Source organism: Coffea eugenioides, chromosome 11 (assembly GCF_003713205.1).
Source record: "Coffea eugenioides isolate CCC68of chromosome 11, Ceug_1.0, whole genome shotgun sequence".
Classification (NCBI taxonomy): Eukaryota; Viridiplantae; Streptophyta; class Magnoliopsida; order Gentianales; family Rubiaceae; genus Coffea; species Coffea eugenioides.
The window spans coordinates 49,791,544-49,808,079 of NC_040045.1; the positions used below are offsets into that span (position 1 = coordinate 49,791,544).

At 36.1% G+C, this 16,536-nt stretch overlaps 3 protein-coding genes across 7 annotated transcripts; 2 read left to right on the forward strand and 1 right to left on the reverse strand.

Moving 5' to 3' along the window:
- The first annotated feature begins 747 nt into the window (after positions 1-747).
- On the forward strand, positions 748-7,699 carry LOC113751051. 4 transcript variants are annotated; one of them, XM_027294900.1, is made up of 13 exons: positions 748-935; positions 1,078-1,140; positions 1,233-1,286; positions 1,449-1,547; positions 1,910-1,996; positions 2,078-2,680; positions 3,522-4,004; positions 4,726-4,778; positions 4,861-5,127; positions 5,269-5,592; positions 6,350-6,930; positions 7,035-7,251; positions 7,340-7,699. In XM_027294900.1, the coding sequence occupies exons 1-11, from the start codon at positions 870-872 to the stop codon at positions 6,405-6,407; spliced, it is 2,157 nt and encodes a 718-aa protein (XP_027150701.1). In that variant the 5' UTR covers positions 748-869; the 3' UTR covers positions 6,408-6,930; positions 7,035-7,251; positions 7,340-7,699. The 4 variants fall into 4 exon arrangements, with proteins under 4 accessions (XP_027150701.1, XP_027150700.1, XP_027150702.1 ...); XM_027294899.1 differs by having other exon boundaries at positions 6,350-6,550; positions 6,794-6,930; positions 7,035-7,699; XM_027294901.1 differs by having other exon boundaries at positions 4,861-4,963; positions 5,048-5,127; positions 7,035-7,699.
- Positions 7,700-9,683: 1,984 nt separating this feature from the next.
- LOC113753497 (salicylic acid-binding protein 2-like) lies at positions 9,684-11,302 on the forward strand. Of its 2 annotated transcripts, none has more exons than XM_027297668.1 (3): positions 9,684-10,159; positions 10,242-10,397; positions 10,693-11,302. In XM_027297668.1, exons 1-3 carry the CDS (start codon positions 9,791-9,793, stop codon positions 10,975-10,977), a joined length of 810 nt encoding a protein of 269 aa, XP_027153469.1. In that variant the 5' UTR covers positions 9,684-9,790; the 3' UTR covers positions 10,978-11,302. The 2 variants fall into 2 exon arrangements, with proteins under 2 accessions (XP_027153469.1, XP_027153470.1); XM_027297669.1 differs by having other exon boundaries at positions 10,266-10,397.
- A 2,190-nt stretch (positions 11,303-13,492) lies between these two features.
- Positions 13,493-14,891, reverse strand: LOC113754056 (salicylic acid-binding protein 2-like). The gene is made up of 3 exons (XM_027298374.1): positions 14,465-14,891; positions 14,156-14,296; positions 13,493-14,030 (listed from the first exon to the last, which is right to left on the reverse strand). The coding sequence occupies exons 1-3, from the start codon at positions 14,843-14,845 to the stop codon at positions 13,746-13,748; spliced, it is 807 nt and encodes a 268-aa protein (XP_027154175.1). The 5' UTR covers positions 14,846-14,891; the 3' UTR covers positions 13,493-13,745.
- Positions 14,892-16,536: the final 1,645 nt, after the last annotated feature.

Here is a 16,536-nt window from a genome sequence, read left to right on the forward strand (position 1 = left end):
ATTTTATCCTTCAAAAAAAAAGAAAGTGCAAATTTTATAATGTGCTGATGTGTCTAATCGTGTACAGTAATGTGAATGCTGTGAGCAATAAACCTGCGCCACCCTCTTCTTTGAGTGCAAAACAAACGCAAGAAATAAATCCCAAAGGGTTTCACCCCAAAAATATAAAAATTAGTTTTGTTTGAATTGCATTTTTCTGAATTTTTTATAAAAAATTACTGAAACGATTTGATATATGTAAAATAAAAAGTGATTGAAAAATTTGTTCACGAAAAGCATAACAATTTTTCTTTCAACAGAAGAAATCAGAATTAAATCACTAACTCTTAATCCCAGGTAAATCTCAACAGCCGGCAACTTTTGAGGCCACCCAAGAAACTAATAACCTAACCCTAAACCCCTCCAATGATCGATGTGGGATTTTTGGAAAGGCCATTAAGGCCACTGCTACTAAAGGTGTACTAACCCCCATTACACTCGGAAACTTCTCCATACTTTCTTTTTCTTTCAACAGAAAAAATTAGAATTAAATCACTAATCTTGAACCATTCAGATTAGTAGTGTTTTGCACCTTCTTGATTGATAGTACTAAGTAATGGATGGGCCGGGGGGTAACTATCACAAATTTGTTGGAAGATTTGTAAAATGTCGTTGGTATTGATGTTATCCAAACAAATATACACTGTGAAACAAATCACGGTACTATTATTAAGTGATGAATTGGGAAAAAAAAAAGATCGATAAATACAAAAAGATCGGTACTATTACAAGATAGGTACTACTACTTGCAGATTTCCCTCCACTTTTTGGGGGAAAAAAATTAAGAAAAGGAGCTGCCCAAATTCCAATTAGTTTCGCTTGGACGGATAATGAATCACGAGTCGGCCCAGTCGCGGCTTTGCCGTCTCATCGACCACTCTCTTCGTCCCTTCGGCGTAAGATCAACCCGCATCGCCTTTTTGCTTCCTCAAAATTTCCATTTACATGGTGGGGGGTTTTTTTTGGTTTTTTGGGTTTTTTTGGGGGGGGGGGGGGAAATTTTACAAGAATTGAATAATCAGACGCTTGATTGTACAGGAAATTGTCTCTGTTTCTTCAACTCCTGAAGTCGTAAAACAGCTCTTGATTTCACTCTCCCAGGTATCGCGGCTTCTTTCTCTGTGTATACATTTTTGCATATACACTGTTTTTTCTCTCTGAGCTTAAATTCAAAGCTAATTCTTGCTTTGCAGGTTTATAGACAAATTAAACTGTGGACGCTTGAATTTGACTCCGCTTCCGACGATGTCAGAGTCTCTTCCCTTTTATTTACTCCTCCTCTCTGTTGTTATTTTTTATTATTATTATTATTATTATTATTATTATTATTATGTTTTGGATTTTTAAGAAAAAGGAACCTCGTTATAGTCTTAAATTCGGTTGGTATTGCATATCCTGAAATTTATTAGGGAACGGCTGAGCAACCAGCAGATGGCGGCGGCGCTGCTGTTTGTTCTGATTCACATCCTGATGACCATCGGTGTATGGCTAAGATCGTTGGTCACTTGGTAAGTGTTTCTACCATTTTATCACGCTATGAGCTTCCAAGTTTCTCCTCTGTCAGTGTGGTAGAGCGAGTATATTACGTAAAAATTTATGTTCGTTAGAGTCCAGTGCTACTCGAAATGCAGTGTTTCAGAACTTAGTTTCGTGCTCTGCACGGTGAAGCTTTCAGCATTTTCTTTGTTACATGAAGGCATAAAATAGTACTTGATTTCACGCTAAGATTAGGAAATGGTTATTGATTGGGTGCCAGTTAGAATTCTTTTTTTTGGTGCCTTTTTTTGGGCTTAATTCAAATTGTAAACTGTTCTGTTGCCTTGTTGAGTGGGCAGAGCTTATATTCTTTTTCCTCGTTCCTTTGCTACAGATGTCTTTACTTAGTCTTGAGAATCCACTTATTCTGCACTTGACAGGCAACACCCTTGTGGCTATTGCTGAGTTTGCTGCTGCAACTGTACGTAATGGCAGAATTAAGCTCCATTCTTTTTGCTATTTATTTTACATTTATATCTTCTCATTAATATTTGTACTGCAGGAATCAGGTTGGGCTGAATACATGCACTTATTGTGTGGTTGGCTGAAATTTGCCATTCACAACACTATGTTAGCTTCAGGGGGTCATGAACTTTCCAGAGCCAAAGATTTTGGTATAGGTTCATTTATTCCTGGTTCGCTGATGAAGCTGAGGATGGGAGATGGAAGCTATTTGACTCTTGCTTCTATTATTCGAGTTTTTCGTAATGTTCTAAAAATTTTGAAGCTGAATATGGATGATAAACTTTTGATAGGTTACCTGGATTCGATTACTGATTTATTTTCAAAATTGCCTTGGGATTCACTGAATGAGGCGTATGTTGTGTCAAACGGTGAGCCTCCAGCAAGCCCTGCTGGACATGATTTGTTATGTAAAAATGCTACCCATCTGAAGTCAATAGGTATCTATCATGGGAATGTTGTTCAACTGTTCTGTTCCTTGGTTGACATAAGCGGCATCTCTGAAGCTGGAGCTGGTTCCAACATGCATCCCATTGTATTTCAGATCAGAAACCAAATCCCTAAAATTTTAGTTGGCTGCTTTGTCGGACGAGAACATCTGGATGACGTCCGTATCTTTCATTACTTGAGACACAAGATCTTGGTACTAGCTTACACTTATCAACTTATTCTACTTCATGGTTTGTAGAGACCATTTAGTTGAGTATAAATGAGGAAGTTGTGAAGGTTTTTTATCTATCAAGAGAATTCAAGCTGCATTGGTCTTCTGTGTGCCCCTTTTTTCTAATTGGTTTTAAACTGCTGAAAATGTAAGGTTAAGACTGCAGAAAACTTATGTGCCAGAAATAAATTTATTGTCAATTCTGCCTACAACTGTTGTTTGATCCTTCGTTCTTAGTTTATTTTGGACGAAGTTGTTTGTGTCCAATGAGTTTGATACTCTTGCACTTTGCTTGCATGCCATAAAAGTATTTCTTTTCTTGCTGTTTTATATGGAATATTTGGTAAGTCACATTGTTCAGAAGTGTTGCTACTTGTTCTGTTGGGTGCAAAAGTTGGTATTTGATAGATGTAAATTAGCAGGCTTGTTGCAAACAAACTGAGTAGTTATACTTCTCGTACTAAAGATTTACACTTGCTATATAGGAAATTTAAACTAGTTAGGTGGTGAAGATTGTACTTGCATCAATCATGTGCCCTCTATCCCCTCGTTGATCTTGATAAATTGACAAAAGGCTATCGTAGTGCTTCGTCTTATTACACAATTAATTATATTGATTTTATTGCTGCTTTTTTATTGCCTGGTGTTTTCATGCAAAATATACTTACTCGTGAACTAGTTTTGCTGCTAATCACAAAGTTGATAGGAGAATGAGATGATGATGGTGATCCTATTTATCTGGGTTTGTGGAGTAGTCAGAGGTGTACATTCCTTAAAATGTGTTCATACAGATTGTTTTGATGATATGTTGTTATTTATACAGATGCTGATGATGAGGCTTACTTCCATACTTCACCTGGAGCGTTCAGATCTTATGACATGGTTGCATCTTATTGAGAAATACTTTCATGATCTACTTTGTCAACCTTTGGATATGCAAGAGTTTAATCTAAATGACTGTCTAGAAGGTTCCCCATTCCGGTCTGATGATTGTGATGCAGAAGGACAGAAAATGTCATCTAGCCATTTGCAAAGACTAGTTGTTTTTCTTTTTCTTAGGTGTTCCTTCATTTTGGTGAGGTTGAACGAGAAAGCTGACAAGCAATTCAAAGTTGCAAATTCAGACACTTGCTTCACATTTGACCTTTATTCGAATTCAAACTACTCCAGTAGAAGTGAAGGTCCGCTGATGCTCGAACAGTGGGTTCAGAGGCACCTTCCTTCTGATACTTTTGTGGACCATGAAATGTATTCACAAAGATGCTTGAGCTTTGCGTTAGCCTTTCTAAAGTTATACATGCAAGAGGTTACACTCTATAACCTTTCGGAAGCTAGTTTTTAAGTTCAATCTACTTAAAATTTTCATTTCTTGTTTCAATAGTTCTAACTTACAAATCTGTACATCCACTGGTTTACATTTCTTGGCTCGATTATAAACAAGCTTAAAAAGTTCACTTGTAATTTTTCTTATTTTGGGAGGTTCTGTTTCTCATGCTAGGTTGGTGTGTTGAATTGGTTGTCACCATAAAGTTTAGGTCAAATCCACTATGTGCTTCAATGTCCTATTTTTGCCTTAGGTATAAATCACCTCTTAGAGTGGATCCTTAGATTTCATCCTCATTGTTGATAGAGTTGTGTCTATGACATCTTGTAGCTTTTATGGCATTGTAAGAGATTGAAACCTGTTCCTGTGTTTTGTGTTTTATTTGGAGATTATCTGCTGAAGTCTTTTAGACTTCTGAATTAATGAGAAAGGCATGCACAAGTCTTGAGCATTGCGAAATATTTAGCCATTACTAGAGATTGTATCAAATCAATAGCATTTACTGAATATTCATTTGATGTCATTAGTTTGCCTGAAGGTTCTCCATTCACCAAGGGGATGGTATGTTTTTGATGCAGAACTCTGCTGGTTTGTTACAGAATTTTTAAGTGATGCTGATAAGAGTTTCATATTTATACTTTCTTGCCCTTTTATCTGCTTTGTTTTTATATGTTCTTAATTATTTCCCCCTCTTGCATCCTAGGACGACATCCTATTCGAAATGCTCTTGCAACTGTTTCACTTGCCAGAGAAATGGTAAAAATTGTACATATTTCACATTTCAATTTCCAGATATAAAATTTGGTTTTGTAAGTTGCCTTTCTGTGGTTGCTTATAGGTTTAATAGCGGTGGTTCTTTGTTGACAGCAAAGAATGACATATTTTGCCTTGCATCAGATCTATTTCACCCCATAAAATTTTTTCATTTATTTCTTGCAGAGGTAAGCGGATCTCATGTATGCAAATCACAAAAATGTAGTTGTCCTTGTAGTGCTTGTCTGTTTGATTTTCTATCTTGCTTGCAGATATTTTATGATCATGAAGTGCTTCTTGACTACCTGATTTCGAAGGATACTGGAGCCAAATGCGCAGAATATCTTCTGAGGTGCACATATTTCCAGCTTCATATTTTATTTTTCTTCTTTTTGCGTTTCACTGACTTAAAGTTCTCTGAAAGTGTGTGGAAATGGATAGTTTTTAGCCTACACTCTCAGTTGCCAAATTCTTTTGTATATGGTTGCGATAGGTGCCTGCGAATGGTGTGTAATTCATGGAACCTATTTGCGGAGTTTTCAACATGGGTGAAACCTCCAAATTCATCTTGTCGAAAGAGAAGAAGAGTTTTAGCAGATGGTATAGATTTTGAAGGTAATCAGTGCCATGCATCCTTGGAGGATGATTCAGTTCCCTCACCTATGGATACAGAGGGTAAAAATAGTGGCAAGCACGGAAGAACTAAGACCGTCTTGGTTGAGGATGCCAAGGGCTGTCTGCTTTGCCTGAAAGCATCTATTGACAGCCTTTACCAGAAAAATCTATTTCCATATAATCCACAAGTTCTTTTGCGACGGTCTGTAAACTTTTGCTTGCAATCCCTTTCTTGGTCTTCTTGACTGGATGTTCATAAAAGCATTGATTATTGCAATCTTTTTATTTCTTACTTTGTTGTTTCATAGGTTAAAAGTGATTTTGCTTTTATTTTGTTTTTCTCAGGCTGGTCATAGTTCTTCTAGTTCTCTATTTGGAGTATAGATTATCGCACTTTTTTCCTGTTTTTAGATGGGCAGACAGTGATTTTTCTTGCATATGATACTTTAGTGTGGTGATGTTTTTGTTTTGATATTGTTTCTTCATGATGTCTCCTCTAGTTAATGATGTGGTTGGAGAATTGTTAGAAGCAATCTGCACTCATATTGCCCTTGTCTTTTCTCGGGTATTTTCTCATTGAGCTGTGCCTTCATTGAGTGGAAGTTTTCACTAATATCACATTTTATCTATGCTGACAACTGTTTTAGGTACTATGTTTTTTGCTTTGTTTAAAAAATTTATTTTGAGAACCTTTATAACATTTGTCATGGTACCATTAATAATGAAGGTATAAGATACTCATGTGAACGCGTCTACTGTTTTGGGTTGAAATTGAAGGCAGTGACCATGAATGCTTATGCTACAATTATGATGCACCTTTGTTGCTTATGCTACAATTGTGATGCACCTTTGTCTTTTACTTCTTTAATTAATGAAACCAACACTGGTTCTTTCTTCATATTACAAGTTTTAATGGGGATACTGAACATTAAATCATGATGACCTTTTTCTTATTGCAGTTTGTCAAGATTCGAGGAGCTCAGCCTTCAGGATATCCAAGCACCTACTCGTTTTTAATTTGAAGGGCTAAGACTGTTTCTGCTGTGCTCCTTTATTGTGGCTTAGATCAAAGTAATGGAGAGATTGCTATTTTTTGGCATAATCAATTAAACTGACTTTTATTGCCAGAGAAGGAAGAAACAATCTGATCGTATTATCAGGTTCCAAATTCATGTTCTTTTTAGTCATGGTCTTGCTTGAATACATAGGAGTAAGAATTTTAAGATGAGGGATACTGATCAAGTATGAACGCAGCATGAAGCTGGTTGTCATATTGATGCCCAACATTCTGACCTGTATTAGCTGCTTTTGCCATGCCATATGGATAAAATCCTCTAAAGACTGAAGATTCTAGTTAGTTGGTCCAAGATTACCGTAATTCTGTGACTTTCTTCTAACTGCAGTGATTATAAAGGAGAGGAAAGCAGGTTTATTCCTAAGAAACAAAGCAATTTTTCTTGATGGAAAAACGGAAATTGCTGTTCTGTTCGGTGCCTCCATGCCTGGTCTTAACGTCTGCATTTGCTCCATCTATCAAGAGGTAGTGATTATTCTCTAATTTCCTTTCCTTCAAAGCTTTTTGGTGTTTGAGAGGTCCAATTTTGTCTTTATTTTTTGGTTGAGGAGTGGAACTGTGATTTGCAGTCTGGCACATATTGGCTGCATTTATGATGGAAAATTGAGTAAAAGAAAAGAAATTGCTGCTCAAGAATCCTGTAGCCATGCAAAGTGCAAACCATTGAAGACTGGCCTCACCCATTAAGGTTATGCATAGTTGCAGTGTAATTCATCGTCGAACTTTTGCCAAGTTGCTCAGCCATTTCTATGAACTGTTTTGCTCAAGCACAATGTCCTCACCAAGGTGACTTCATCTTATTTTTTGCAATCAAGCCTGAGGTTGGTCTACTCCCACGTATTAGTCAAGACTTGTTCCATGTTTTTGAGCTCAGGAACCTGCAACTTATAAGTGAACTGGTTCTCCAAAACTGCTGCGACTTCGAAGAAGTTCAGGTGCATAGCTGGAAGACAGTTTGTAATTGTTCTTGCATGTATCTTTCCACATTAAGACCAGATCTGCTATTGCATGCCTTTTAGTGAAACTTGAAACGATCTTTCCGAGGAAAATGAACTCTAATGAAAATTACGTTTGGTTTGGCACGTTTTACGTCATGTATCAGATGCCGAGATGGATTGTTTAAAAGAATCCACCAGATGGGTGAGATGATGGTGATTCCTATTTCTGATCCAGTTAACCCTTTGTACTTTAGAATATTCTAGCTATAGAAAAGGAAATTAGAGTTCATGGTGTATTTTAAAAATCTTGCCACCACCTCTTTCTCTTTATTCGTGAACTGTGCAATGCCACACTCTCCAGTTGAAAGCAACGTAAATTATTTGATGATTTGTCTACTCCAAAGAAATGATTTATGTGACATGGTAGTTGCCGTTGATCAAATATACGAGTGTGTCTCAAATGTGAGTTTTTGATGGTTTGGTAAGTTTACTTGCAGCTTCTGTCTCAAATGAACCTACGAAAACGAATTTAAGTTCAAAACGAAAATGTTTGAGCGTTACATTAGATTTGAGATGGAAATTAGTGAAAACAGAAACTTTCTTAACTTTCTTTTGCTGGAAGAGATATTTGACAAACATAGGTCGTGTTGTTCATGTCTTTTCCGTTTTCTTTAATTACCGGAAAAATCATTGACAAAAGTGCCGTTTCATATCATCATTTTTTTCACCTTCTCTCTCTCTCTCTCTCTCTTTTCTTCTTTGTAAGTTCAAATCAGATCATCAGTGCCAGCCATTCTTTCTGGTTTCCTCATCGACAAATGTTTTTCTGAAGTTGATGACAAGAAAAATGCCTCAAATCATTGTTCTGGCCTTACAATTAATTACCTTCTCCAGTAAAATTAGTTTGTTGGCATTTTCGTTCGTCCTTTTCTGTACATTGACGACGGTGAAGCACTGGCACCGTGCGATTGGAGATGCATGTTGATGGTAACCTTAGTGGTGGTATATTGACTATCGAGCATCGAGTCGGCCGTCCCCTTGCGTGCATGTACGTGCAATCATCAAATTCCAAGTAGTAGAATTTTGAAAAAATCGTCCAAAACGTTCCTCATATTTTATAAAATGACTTTTTTCATCCTTCACTTTTAAAAGTGTAATTTTATGTCCCTTACATATTCACATCGATCAAATTTAGTTCCTAACTAGGTTTCCGATCATTTTTTGGCCGGAATCTATCACGTGCAAGGCACGTGATCATTTTTAGGGTAAATTTGTTAAATTATATTTTACATAATCTAATCTATAGCCCCCCACATTTTATAAAACAATTTTTTTCCTCCTTCACATTTTATAAAATGATTTTTTCATCTCTCACATTTCACAAAATGAATTTCTCCATCCCTCACTAATTATGTGTGTGAATACATTTTTTTTAAACACATGTATATGTCTATTTGATTTTACTTAATAATACGAATAGCATAAACACATGTATGTGTCTATTTGATTTCACTTAACAATACGAATACCATATATTATACGTGATCATTTGATTTCATCTGGTATTAGCTAGTAAAAAATCTTGCATTCATTGTCAAGTTGGCCAATAAAGCTATTTTCGGTCAAAATACAATAAGAATATGCAAATTAAGGTTTTATTGATAAATATTAGTCATAATCATACAAAAAGAGAAGATCCACAACTTGGACCCAATTACATACATGTGTTTATGCTATTATTATTAAGCAAAATCAAATAGATATATACATGTGTTTTAAAAAAATGTATTCACACACATAATTAGTGGAAAATGAAAATTTCATTTTTTGAAACGTGAAGGATGGAGAAATTCATTTTATGAAATGTGAGGGATGAAAAAAATCATTTTATAAAATGTGAGGGACGAAAAAATTTATTTTATTAAATGTGGAGGACTATAGATCAGATTATGTAAAATATAATTTAACAAATTTACCCTTCAAAAATGATCACGTGCCTTGCACGTAATGGATTCCGGCCAAAAAATGATCGAAAACCTAGTCAGGAACTAAATTTGATCGATGTGAATATGTAAGGGACATAAAATTATACTTTTAAAAGTGAGAGACGAAAAAAGTTAGTTTATAAAATGTGAGGGACGTTTTGGATTATTTTCCCTAGAATTTTTGACTTGCGTGTTTGGATGTAATTGGATCCCTGAGACTGAGTAAGATGCTCTATAGAAGTTTGAAGACAATTGTAACATTAGTAATTTAGTTCTCATCGCAAGTATTCTACAAGAACGTCGCTTGCAGATGGTGAAGGGCTTTCCTCTGAGCCCCGCTTGGCTATAAAGATCACTTTCATCGGCACCAAGAAAGCATAGAATTTAGCTAAAAGCAAGAAAATGAGTGAGAAAGAGAGAGCACATTTTGTGCTCATTCATGGCGCTTGTCATGGGGCATGGTGCTGGTACAAGCTGGTGACACTGTTAAGATCCAACGGTTACAAAGTCACTGCCCTTGACATGGCAGCCTCTGGGGTCAATCCCAAACGACTGGAAGAGCTCAATTCCTTCTCTGATTATGCTGAGCCACTGATGGCATTCATGGCGGATTTACCACCAGATGATAGAGTTATCCTGGTCGGTCACAGCATGGGAGGAGTGACCATATCTCTCGCCATGGAAAAGTTCCCCCAAAAGATTGCTGTTGCTGTTTTCCTCACTGCATTCACTCCTGCTCCTCATCTCCCCATTCGCACCATGACTGAAGAGGTACTGGCTCCTCTTTACCACCAATAAAATAAACCCCTTCCAGGAACTGGTTACAGCTTGTTTGCTTTTCTGCAATTGATAGTCGACATCGCAATTACGTTCGCAGTATAATAGAAGATTGGATTCTACCATGGACATCCAACATGGGTTTGAGAACGGAGAAGACAAACCTCCTACCTCACTCCTCTTTGGCCCCAAGTTTTTGTCTACCAAATTGTATCAACTGTCCCCTCCGGAGGTTAGTGTTTTGTCAATTAACAGAAGATATTCTGTCAACTTTTCCTACTGCTTCATTCAGTATCCTCTCAGTCCGTCCTTCAAAAGAATTATCCAACCGCCGCTCTTGAATCTTGATACGGATGAAAACAGTAACAAATATTAGTATTATTGTCTCTCCTTAATATTTTATGAAGGGCAGAAGTTTTTTTTTTCTTCTTAAATTATCTTTTTAATTTGCGCATATTTAATGCTAATTCTGCTCTGGCCTCCATTTTCGTTTTCGGCTTTTGGGGCCACGGTGCCAAACGAGACAGGATTTGGCGCTGGCAACCTTTTTGGTCAGGCCCATAGCAGCGTTTGCTGATGCAAATTTGTCAGAGGGCATCGCACTCACGGACGAAAATTACGGAGCTGTTCGTCGTGTTTATATTATTAGCGATAAAGACAACGTGATAAAGGAGGACTTGCAGAGATGGATGATTGAGAAGAATCCAGTCGAAGAAGTGGAGGAGATTTATAATTCGGATCATATGGTCATGTTATCCAGGCCATTAGAGTTATGCTCTTGTTTGGAACGGATTGCTGAGAAATTTGCCTGATGATGCTAATTGGCACCAGCTCTTTTTTTTTTTTTGTGGTGGTGGACGAGATGGCATGATCTCCAAAGTTGGCCAACTCATAAATAAATTTGCATTGTGTGTCTATCAATCGATGAAGATTCGTACACAGTGATTTTTTTTTTTAAAAAAAAATGTGTAGATTTAAACAAAGGGTTACAACGACGTCTTTGTATTTGAAATAAAAAAAAACTAGTGTCGCTTTTCATGGGATTCTAGAAATAGAGTGAGGATCCACTTCTTCCATGTAAAGACACTGGAAATTATTATTATTTTTTAAATAAATGGATGTCAACTTCTTCTTTTATTACACGCCATCATATCATTGCAACATTATTATTATTTTTGGATACCAAAATTGCAACTATAAACCTTATTATGATTATGGGTAGAGGTGGCAATACGGATAAATGGTTCATAATTGGTTTTGACTTAATGGATAGTGGATGAAATTTATCCAATCCATTTAGATCCATTTATTAAATGGATTTAAATGGATGGATCTAAATGGATTAAATAAAAACCAATTATCCATTTATAATCCATTTAAATATTATTTACTCATTGGAGCAATCAGTATCTCTGACTGTGAAACGATATATACATACATGGTAAAACACAAAACAGCCTTCTAAACATGGAGGAAAATAGAAACAAATAAAAATAGGTAAAGAGCTAATTTAGGTCGTTCTGATGCTTAGGTAACCTTCTTTATAGTAAAGAATAAGAAAACAAAAATCAACATATCTGTGCATTTTTAGGTCCTCTTGTTATCTCGGACCAGAGAGCTCCATGGCATAAGCATCATAGTCTTCATCCATTGTTATCATCTCAAACATGGCTGACTGGTCATAGACATTGTCATCATGTCCAGGGACCGTGGCATGGTGCAACCTGATTCCGGAACCATGAATGAGGGTGGGAAGGTTTGTGCCTTGATTTGTATAGTTATGGGAGGCTGCCCATTTTTCTGCTAGGCCCTCTCCTTCAAGCATTCGAACCACATCCGACATCTTAGGCCGGTGGGCGGGGAGGTAATTGAGCACAAAGTAGAGCAACTTAGAGCATCTCACCCACCTCAATCCGGTCACAGTTGATACCCAATTCTCTATCCACCAAAACTTCAATTTTATTTGGTTTTTAAGTAAATGGATATATATGGTTTTTATGGATAATCCATATAAATCCATTTAATTTAATGGTTTTACTTTGGTCAACCATTTAAAACCAACACTATAAATGGATAATCCAAATCCATTTAATTATGGATTATATGGATGGATAAATGGATTTCAATCCAAATTGCCATCTCTAATTATGGGGTTTGGTTATTTCTCTTCACATGTTGGATTTCAAAGTTGAATAAGTTGCATTTTATTAAAAGAAAATTAATCAATTTGAAATCCATACTATAAATAGAGAATGATCAAAATCAAAGTTCAATACTTTCATAATCATTTAAGATTTCCATAGTGGTTAAGAAAAAATAGAACAAATTATCTGGATAGTCATCAAAATTTTCAAATAGTAAAGTTTTGACGACTCAACTTTTAAGAGTATGTACTTACTCACTAAACTATTAAAAATGTAAATTTTGAATCATTTCATTTATTTTCACCTGTAAGTCTGCTAAATTTCCTTTAGATATGGTTGGCTTAACATTAAAAACAGACATAATGGGTCAAAATTTATATTTCTGATAGTTTAGTGGATAAATTCATATTCTTAAAAGTTGAAGGGTCAAAATTTTACTATTTAAAAAGTTTGATGATTTTCCGAATAATTTGTTCTTAGCGTGCGAATATATATATATATATATATATATATATATATATATATATCTCTAATGCTAACTCCTCATGCGCATTTACCAAATACCCACCTAGTACAATTGTGCATCAACTAAGCTTGAATTGCGAAAAGTCAGAGGTCATAGGTAAAAATATTCGTGCATGTTTCACCATTTAAATTTACTTATTATTCATGAAAAATAAAAGTTGCAATAAATTTGTAATATTTATTAAGAATTGCATTTTAAAGTTGGTTGTAATATTAATTAAGCAAGCAAGGGTATTGTGTTCATTGAAAATAATAAAATAAGGGTAAAATTCCACGAATTTACCTTCGTACTTTGTACAATTGAAAAATCCAGTCAGGTCGAAAACCGGACCACCGCCGACATTGAGAAAAATGCATTTTTGCAGGAAGATGTCAATAATCATATGCGCTTTTTGGCTGGCTGCTACGAAATACTACTGGTTCTTATTTCGCAGACTTCGAAACCCAACCCCCAGTGCAGTAGTCCCACTGTCCCAGCCCATTTTACCAAAGCGCCGATAAGGGGTTGAATGGTTATCAAGAAAATCATTTGTGACGATTTTATATAAAATACACGCGATGTAATTTTGTTTATATACAATATAATTCACTTTCAATAACATATAATTATATAATAAAATTTTGTGAATCCTACGTATAATGTGTGAAATATAAAGTAGAAGATGAAATCTGAATTTTACAATTATTTTCGATCAAATCTTGACCATGAAATTTCAATAACGGTCGGTTCCTACAACCGTTCTTGCCCTCTTCCCAGAGCACCATCTATACAACGTTGGATAAGACCAGACTCGAGTGCTGTTGCAAACTTGTCGCATGTGATCAAGTTGTTTATCTATAAAGCAGAAACACTACGAGAAGTTGTTTCCAACATCCAACATCCAACATCCAATCAGGGCAGGTTATTAGAACTAGCTTGCGTGCTGATCTGCGATCTGCTGCAGCACTTGACAAAGTTTCTGGGGCTTGGAAAGCATCGCCATGTGGTCTGCATCACTTATCTCCTCTACCGTCGACACCCCATTGTTTTTTATTAGCCAACGTTGAAAATTTTGCGGTATTCCTTTATCCTCAGCGCATATGATATAAGCTCGCTCAACTGATCCATAACCCTCCTTGGAAAAAGGCTTAGCATTTGACAAATCTTGAAGAAAAAACGAGCTTGGTCTGGCTAACAGTTTAGCCAACTCCACATCCTAAAACAACAAAAATTATCACTCTTATAAAGCAAGATCGCCCATTCGGGGTTAAATTGAATGATGAATATTCCCTTAGAGTTAGAGTAGAGGCAGGAAAGACGTGGATATTTTTCGCAGCATACCTCTGTGGAGGAGAGTTGGTAAAGTTTGGTAGCCAAGAACTGTGGCCCGAAAAAGAATGAAGTTCCAGTTGGTTCCTCTGGGCTACCATAGGGTTCAAATTCTGTGTCCAACCATGCTTCTGCTGAGGTCCGCTCCACATACTTTCAAGAATGTAATATCCATCAAATTAAAATTAATTTGATAAAAAAGGATGAAGAGCAAGAAGAAATACAGGTTATCAAGTAATGTTGTTCTTTGCATGTAACTAATTATTATGAGTTTCAATGGCCTAAATAGTAGTAATATGGTATGGTAGTAGATAAAGTTACCTTATCCAGAGGATACGATGGCGCATGTACAGAATCTGGCATGAAAGCAGCCAAGAAAACGGCAGCTAAGACCTTCTCCGGGTACTTGTCTGCAGCCAAAGCTATGTTCAGACCCCCGAGGCTGTGGCCAACCAGAATGACTCTTTGGTGCTGAGGAAGGGAAGCCATGAGCTCCAACAATGGTCGGGTATAGTCGTGAAATGTACGAAGGTCTTGTAGGTTTTTGGTGTTTATGCCAGAGGCCGAGAGGTCAAGTGCGGTGACCCGATGGCCTGCGGACTCGAGAAGTGGTTTGAGCTTGTACCAGGACCAAGCTCCATGGCAGGCACCGTGCACTAGCACAAAGTGCTTTTGCAATTGCTGCTTCTTATCAAATTCCATCGCTTTGCTACTAGTGCTAGGACTATTTTGTTTTGGTTGTCTGAGAGAGGAGGTTGAGAAACTTATAGGTCCGCCTAGATGCTAGCAAGCACTTGCGTGCACGAGTGCCTGGGACTTTGCAGATGCGTGCACGAGTGCCTGGGACTTTGTAGGAGGAGACAATAATGAGATTAGACATTAGCCGCCTCCTTTTCTTATTCTAGTCAATGTTTTAAAAACCGGACCGTTAATTGAACCGGTGAAGTGAAAGGGTCGAGGTTTAACCGGTCGGACCGGTTCAACCTCGGTTCAATGAATTTTTTTAAAAATAATTTATATAAATATATATATGTACAAAATAAGACATGTAATGGACTAATTTAATATTTTATATGATGAAAAGTTTACTATTTTTTAATAACTTGGATTTTAAAAATAAATTTTTTAAATTATAAGTTAAAACAAATAAATTTCATTTCAATTTCAATTATATCTAAATCCAACCCCAAAATATCACAATATTTTGAAATTATACAAAATTCATGTCTCTGAGAATTTAGATATTATGAATTTAAATTTAAATTTACATTTTGGGATTTAGAGATTGCAATTTAAAAAAGAAAATTTGGAGTTTAAAGGAAATCAAGAAAATCGAAAATAGAAATGTAAACTTGATAAGAAACAAAAAATAAGATAAAAGTGAGTGGTTGTGGCATTAAATAATTTGAGTTAAAAAAAATTCTTTTTTAACTTTTTTCAATTTAATGGACAAAAACAAAATTAAAAGATGGAAGAAAACATCAATAAATTAAAAATAAAGAGGTTTGATTAAAAAGGGAGTGACAAAAGAAAAGAGGATAGAGAGAGAGAGAGTTGAAAATTAAAAAGAAAGAGCCATGAGGAGATGAGATTTTGTAAGAAAAATGGAAAAAAGAAATATGAGTGTTTGTTTTATATAAATAAGTTATCAAAAAAAACTAATAAGATGTGATGGTGCAACGGTTAATACATTGGTCTTTTATTACAAAGGTCTTGGGTTCGAATCTTGATTGCTGCATTTTGCAAAACTTTTAAAAAAAAAAAAAAAAGAGGGAAAGCTGAAAACCGGAAAACCGCCGGTTCAATCCGGTTCGGCGGTTTTCACGGTTCAACCGGTCTTTGACCGGTTTTCTAGCAAAGCAACAATGTCATTGAACCGGACCGGTGCCATGGCCGGTTTGCGGTTCAACCGGTCGAACCGGCCGGTCCGGTCCGGTTTTCAAAACATTGATTCTAGTACCACTACTTTTTTGGTAGTATTTGAATTGGACCCACTACACCTTTTTCGCTTTGTCTTGTTTTGCAAGACGTTTTTCACTATTGCACGAGTCAACGAAGCCTCGAGCGACCATCAATCTTCCATTTTTTTTCTTAAAAAAATTTGACAAATACGAAATATTTATTAAAAACAATGTGAGCAAAATTCAAGTGAAACAGTACTTAATTCAAGTACTTAATTAAAATAGGTTTTTCTTTTCTAAAAGAAACCCATATCTATTGATCTCTATTTTGATGGTACTTGCTAGCATCTCACTTGGGATCCTCGGTAACATATTTTCTATGTCAACTCAATGCCACCTATAGCATTGCGTCAAGTGTCCTGTTATTATTTACACTTTAATTTTTTTAATAATTCAACTTGATTTGATTTAACACAAATTTTCTCTACCTCT